Raw genomic sequence first — 6,652 nt, forward strand, 5'->3', positions numbered from 1 at the left:
GAAAAGACATCTATTATAATAATTTATGCTAAATCGAGCACAAATTGTAAATGATATCAGTGGAATGCTGGTAATCATCTTTGATTTCTAGTACAAATGGGTTCAAAAACCTTCCCTCAGGTTGTTACAAATGCTGACGAGGACAAAACACTCACCTCCATCAAAATTTGAAGAGGTAAAAAAATACAATGGAATGTCAAGAACACCCTAACTCGAAACATGAGATCATAACTTAAATTCACAAAAGCAGTCTGGCAATGCAGACCCTCGTCCCATGACAAAATTGTCCCTGTGTGCTTTCCATAAGGCTTGTTTCAATTCTTTCCTTTTCACACCCTGAGCAGTTAACTCTGCAAAATCTCTTCTACTTAAGAAAAGTGTTTTATACAACCCTTTGAAAGCTCGCATTGCTGCAACCATCTTATCCATGTTTCCGAAATATGTAGCCATGTATGAGTCACTGTTAATAGATACGTGATAATCTAAAGCAGCTTTTGTGTTCCCATGCATGGCTATCAAGTCTTCACTGGTGAGAAAGGCAGACTTGGTAACTACATTGGTGTAAACAGATGTTAACCCTTCGATTTCCATTAGGCCATCCCCAGCTGCCAGATAGATATTCGTGTTTGTTGGGATAGAAAGTGCCTGAAGTATAAATGCTGTTTCATTTGGGGTCAGAGGACATTTGCCCCGTTTTCTCCAGATGACAGCTAACTCCCCAGTCCATGGTTTTCTATCTCCCCGTGCAGCCTCGATGGCTTGCATGGAGGCAGGAGAAAGGTCTGCATATTCACATTGGCTGTAGGCAACCATGTCTGGTTCAAATCGAAGGTGAAGGGAGAGAAAGGGTTTGGGAATGGCCTTAAGAAGCTCAGATGCTTTCTTTTCCAAGGATTTAGTAAGTCGTAATGCATTGTAGCACGCTTGACAAAGGGCAGCTTTAGCATACTGAGGATACCTGTCAGATGTAAACCACAAGCAAGGTTCAGGCAAAAAATAGAACAGCTCTCATCCATAAGAATAACATGTAAGTAATCTAAAGCAAGAAACTTGAATACAATCAACTACCTGTCCCTCCTTTGGCTCATTGCTGGTGTGAGTGAAATATAACGATGTTCCAATAGGAATGGAAGAACACTTTCAACATAATCAAATTGGCCTTTCCGCTTGCTACAATTCACTTGGAATGGCTCTTTTGATGAAAGCTCTGGAGGCAATTCTTTGCTAATTTTAATAAAACCATTCATTTGTTGAATGAAGTAATCAACATCAAATACATCTGCAAAACCACTGAGGTAAAATTACAGAGTTATAAAGACCTTTTTTTTTCATATAGAAAGACTAAGATCAATTCCTATAAGGGCTGGTTATAACAAGCTATACTCATCCTGAAATAACTCAAAACAATTAAAAAAATGGTTTTCCTAATCAGTTTGTATACAAAATCTAAAGAAAAAAAGAAATCTCTCTTTTTCCTTTTTCCCATTAAAATAAATTTATTTTCTGTGTTAAACATGTGTTATATATATTAGCATATCACCCTTCTCAAGATACTATGGCATATATTTTTAGCCAAAAAAAAAACACTTTAACATAATGGTCTCCTCAATATTGTCATCAAAGACAAAAGATTATGCCTAAATACAAATAAAGCATGACCAACCTAGATGCATTGTCTACCTAGGTCTGAGCACATCTTTAGAACTTCATGACTTAGTTTCATATTTTAAAGGGGAAATCCCTAAATCCAAGTATAACATTTCGAAAATACAACAGCATAATATAATTGCAATATATCGACTTGGTAGCATATAATATCACAGTCAATAAGAAAATGATAGTATATCTGTTCTAAATCTATTTAGTAATATCATTTCAAACCACAATAAGAGAAACCACTGAATGCACTCATGGGTTCTAAATTAGACACTGATTCATGCAAATTAAGACTTCACTGACTTCCTACTCTAAAGCAATACCATGATGGCACAAAAAGATAACCATAATTACCTTGATTCGTTCCAATATGCAGCCACTTCAAACTTGGGCAGAACTAGAGTTGCATTTAACAATCGGGCAACACCAATGCCATCACACAACTGCATCAATCATTAATAATGTTCCTATTTCACAAAGTAGAACACAAAACACGAATACACAACAGAAATACCAAAACTTAAGTTCAAAAACACCAAGTATACACTCACATCTCTTCTCATTTGATTGAGGCCACCATAGCAATCCACACGAATATATCCATTGGTTTCTACCGGCAAAACTGCAGGATTTCAACAAAAAACCAATGCAAATGTCTGCAATGATAGCCAATTAAAATTGACTCAGGATATTAAAAAAAAAAAACAATTTGAGGCTTTGAATTCAATCCTGGTCTTACACCTGATCCCCACATATTCTGTAATAACGTTCTCAACTTTCAGCCATTAATTTATGTGGAATATATGAAACCAAACTTATGCTAAAAATTTGTTATCAGCCAAATCATTTCAAAGACTCAGTTGTATAAATAATGACGAAATAATTAACTGTCATCTACATCTTAAAGCTGCTTACTCACCCCTGAGACAATTTTTATGAACTAGCAAACATTACAACAAGAGACTCCAATAAAGGCTAGATCTACATCATTCACAACATAAACTTCGCCTTCCAACATAAAAACCAACGCAGTTTTTTCAAAATTTGAGATTTTTTCAACAATTTTAAAAACTTGAAATTGAAAAACCAATTAACTAGAGAAGGTAACACATACGAGTCAAATGTCCTTGAAGCCACCATTTGCAAGGCCTCCACTCCACCAATCTCTTCACGCTCCATATATCAGATTCCCCTCTGTAAGTATAAACCACATTCATTAAATTACAAACTAAAAAAGAAAATCATAAATCACTCGCTTCACATCACTTCTTAGATTCTTCACCATAAGAGTAATAAACAAAAACTACCCACTAACCGAAGCTTAAAATACAATACCGAGAAGCTAAACTTTAACATTAAAATCCCCAAAAGCTTTATCTTTTGTTTCCACATTCTAAATTTTGCAAGAAAATGAAGAGAGTAATGAAATTAATATCTAAAAAATAAAACAAAATAGTATTGGATTGAAGACTTACGTGTGTATTGAACTGGGAGAAACTGAGAAAGACGAAGAGTAGGGAGAGAGCAAAACAACAAGAAGACAAAGAGAAAGGGTGAAGACGATAGTAAAGAAGACTGGCTTTACAGAGATCGTAATCATTTGATGATATTCAGAGATCTAATGGACATGAAGTTACTCAATAAGGCATGAAAGCATAGCAAGAATTTACGCGTAGATGGAGCAAAGAGATTAGGGTTTGGAATTTGTTTATCAATTGAGTAAGCTCATGCTAACGCAGAGAGTGGCAGATCTAGGTGACCAATGACAATATAATTATGTTATGGCACCAACCGGGTCAAACCTGACCCGGTAGTTTTATTGTTATTTACTAAAAATAATATTTTTATTGGATTTTTTTAATTAAAAGAAGTTTAATCGTCTAAATTTTAGTTTAGACAATTAAATTTTCATATTTTGAGTGAGTTCATTTATATCTCTAGAGATTTGATGGATGTTTAGAAGATTAAAATGAAAAAAGAAAAAAGAGTTATTTTGATAACAATAAAGATTTTTTTTGGGTTTTTTTGCTCATAAAACATTTTTCTAATGAATAGACAACAATTAGAAAAAAAAAAAAACAATTTATTATCAGATGCCAATAGCATTTGCCAGTTCTTGTCTTGAAAGAACAGTGGCAATAGCTGCCCAAGAAATGATCATTCCGGTGCAATGACAGGACCCATTCCTCACTATTCGGGTGAAATGATCATTCGGGTGCATGAGTGAAAGATCATGCTAATTGAATCATAACTTTTAACGAGAGGATTTCTTCGTTTAACCACTCAAGTAAACCTTAGTGTCTCAATCCAGAAAGCTTTTGCTCATTCACTTTCAAGCTCTGTTTCTTCACTTCTTGATTTCTTAAATGAAGGGTTACCCCGCATTGCATTTGCCAGCTCTTGTATTGAACAAGAAGAGCTCCTCTCCATCTTCTCTGCAAGTATCTCAATAGCATCAAGAAATCCAAGCCCCAGCAGGCGATTCCTCAGCATCTCAACTGTAGATGAATATGGCGGTAAACCTTCGTCAACCATCATCTCAAAGTATTTACAAGCCCCCTCTAGTTTACCTTTCTTTTTGCACAAACCATGGACCATTACAGAATATGTTGAAACAGAAGGGTAAAATCCTCTTCCCTCCATACTCTCCCAAACATCGGTTGCTCTGTCGAATCTCCCTACCCTTACCAACAATTTGAGCACCATGTTATAAGTATGGCGATCAGGCATACAATTATCCTTTGTCATTCTAGAAATCAACCTGAGAGCCATATTAACCTCACTATGTTCACAATGGTAAGCTAGAATTGCATTATAACTCCACACATCCGGGCGAACTCCTCTCTCAATCATCTCATCTAAAAGTTGATAAGCCTCATCCGCCCTTTCATTCTTGCAAAGTTTCTTGATCACACAATTATAAGTAAACACATTAGGAACTAGATTGTATCTCCTCATTGTATCGAGCACTCGAAACACCGAATGAATATCATTAGTCTCGCTATATGCAAGAATGAAAATTGAATAACTAAAAGCATCCGGCTCCATCCCACCAGAACGCATTTCTCTAAACATCTTACACGCGTCATCAACATTCCCACCTTTACACATTGCTTCTAAAATGCTATTATACACAAGAACATCCACATTACATTTTCTAGCGAGCATTTCATCGAACAGCTTACGGGCTTCGCCAGATTCGCCAATGTCACCCCAGCCTCTGATCAAAATGCTGTAAGTTTTCACGCTTGGCTTGAATTCAACCTTAACTTTGTCAAAAAATTGATGGGCATACTTCACATGCTTTCTTTTACATAACACGTACAGTAGATGATCAAGATCATGGATACTACGCTGAATACCAAACTCTACCATTCTATTAAAAGCCCTTATTGCATCATTAGGTAAATTAGCTTTAGCATAAGCTCTAAAAACAAGCCAAAATATTTGTGGGTTAATTTCACAAGACTGAGTTTCCCTAATCTCTATCAAGAAATCCCATAAAATAGCAAACTGTTTACTACTTCCCAAGATGTCAATCAAAATGTGGTGGCTTTCAACACTGGGTTGAAAACCCGGAGTTGTTTTAGCCCAAAGAAAGAATCTGTGAGCGGAGAACCCGAGATTTTTGCACCTCTTCAAGACTTGTTCGACCAAGTTTATGGATATTCTTGAAGAGAATGCGCTGAGAGAAAGCTCCAAGTCATCGTGGGGGTTTCTGTGGTCACTGAGGACACGAGAGATCTCGTTTACAAGGTCTGATGATGATGGGTTTAAGTGGTGGTGGGGTTGAGAAGAGATTGGGCAAGAGAGGAAAAGGAGTGGGCGCAGAGGGTTTGTTTTGGAGAGTAGTCTGATGGCCATTTGGCAGAATTTGTCAAAGCGTAGACTAGAGGGTTTGCAAATTTAACACAGATTGGTGTTCATCTCTTAATAAAACCCAACTTCATTCATGAATACTTCTCTCTTTTAAAAAACTAAAAACCCTAATATCAAAATTTTTGGGACTTCAGAGGATCAAATAGAATTTATCACAATAGAATAAATAAAACAAAAAATTATTAACAAGAAAATCCATTGTGTAGTATGTAGCTTACAGGCACTTGATGTATACATTACATGGCTTTATCATCATTATAATACAAAAAATTTTATGTCTAAAGAAGATGATATGAAGAAGTTCAACTTCAATCTTTCAAACCCGTGAACCATAATCCAGAGACAGAAGTATGGATAGTCCAGTTCATATGAATGTGATCAAGCGATTCAGAGGTTGAAGAAAGCTTCATTCTCTGTTGCATTAAAGAACTAAAATGAGCACAATTTTTCATCATGCTAAGATTCCTCTCAGAATCCATCAAATTGGTCAAACATAAATTTCTCTGTCAAGTTGGTGGAGTGGCTAAATTTTTTATGTAGTTCCAGGTGATTCTTGTCCTGCAATATGGGCTACAATGCTTTCCAACTAAGCTTGACAATCATCAAACTCAAAGAGTAGTTCATGCTCATGCATAAATGAGCTTTTGACAGATAATATAATAGAAATTAACATCATTGATGAAAATCTAAGACTTCCCACCATTTTAACAAATGTGTGAGAACTGGGGATGCAACAACCTAGAAGCTGATTGAACCTTCCATTCTACTTTCTGCGTAAAGCTAATTCCCAACTCTCTTTTGCCACAACATTCTTTTTGTTTTTGCCATTAAGAAATTAACATGCTAAGGCACTTTCCATCCCCAGGTGCTAACTTGATGCCTTTCTTTTTTGTCTTTTCAAAAAACTAGGGGCGTTTAGACACCTTAATTGGGCCGAGCCAAATGAAGGCCCGGTCTAAAACATGAAAAAAAGTTCAAACACGATAAAACGCGGCCTGGCACTATAGAGTCTCGGGCCGGGTTTTGGACCTTTATACTGTTTATAAAATAAAAATTAAAAAAAAAAAAATTCCTGCTTCTGCTTCTGCTGCCTTGCGGCAGAAGCAGAATCTGCTTT

The 6,652-nt window shown here is 36.2% G+C and overlaps 2 protein-coding genes across 2 annotated transcripts; both read right to left on the reverse strand.

Moving 5' to 3' along the window:
* Positions 1-56: 56 nt before the first annotated feature.
* LOC123219245 (O-fucosyltransferase 13) lies at positions 57-3,454 on the reverse strand. Its single transcript, XM_044641081.1, has 6 exons — positions 3,132-3,454; positions 2,771-2,850; positions 2,208-2,278; positions 2,011-2,099; positions 1,069-1,290; positions 57-958 (listed from the first exon to the last, which is right to left on the reverse strand). The coding sequence occupies exons 1-6, from the start codon at positions 3,254-3,256 to the stop codon at positions 226-228; spliced, it is 1,320 nt and encodes a 439-aa protein (XP_044497016.1). The 5' UTR covers positions 3,257-3,454; the 3' UTR covers positions 57-225.
* On the reverse strand, positions 2,106-6,428 carry LOC123219244 (pentatricopeptide repeat-containing protein At1g52640, mitochondrial). The gene is made up of 3 exons (XM_044641080.1): positions 3,950-6,428; positions 2,771-2,850; positions 2,106-2,278 (listed from the first exon to the last, which is right to left on the reverse strand). Exon 1 carries the CDS (start codon positions 5,518-5,520, stop codon positions 3,979-3,981), a length of 1,542 nt encoding a protein of 513 aa, XP_044497015.1. The 5' UTR covers positions 5,521-6,428; the 3' UTR covers positions 2,106-2,278; positions 2,771-2,850; positions 3,950-3,978.
* Between the last annotated feature and the right edge of the window lie 224 nt (positions 6,429-6,652).

Source organism: Mangifera indica, chromosome 6, assembly GCF_011075055.1.
Source record: "Mangifera indica cultivar Alphonso chromosome 6, CATAS_Mindica_2.1, whole genome shotgun sequence".
NCBI classification, from domain to species: Eukaryota; Viridiplantae; Streptophyta; class Magnoliopsida; order Sapindales; family Anacardiaceae; genus Mangifera; species Mangifera indica.

Excerpts from the sequence above, each read along its gene's own strand:
- LOC123219245 (XM_044641081.1), bottom strand. The coding sequence starts at position 3,256 with ATGATTACGATCTCTGTAAAGCCAGTCTTCTTTACTATCGTCTTCACC. Across the intron at positions 2,100-2,207 it reads TCAATCAAATGAGAAGAGAT|TTGTGTGATGGCATTGGTGT; the intron begins GTGAGTGTATAC and ends TGATTGATGCAG. Across the intron at positions 959-1,068 it reads ATGAGCCAAAGGAGGGACAG|GTATCCTCAGTATGCTAAAG; the intron begins GTAGTTGATTGT and ends TACATCTGACAG.
- LOC123219244 (XM_044641080.1), bottom strand. The coding sequence starts at position 5,520 with ATGGCCATCAGACTACTCTCCAAAACAAACCCTCTGCGCCCACTCCTT.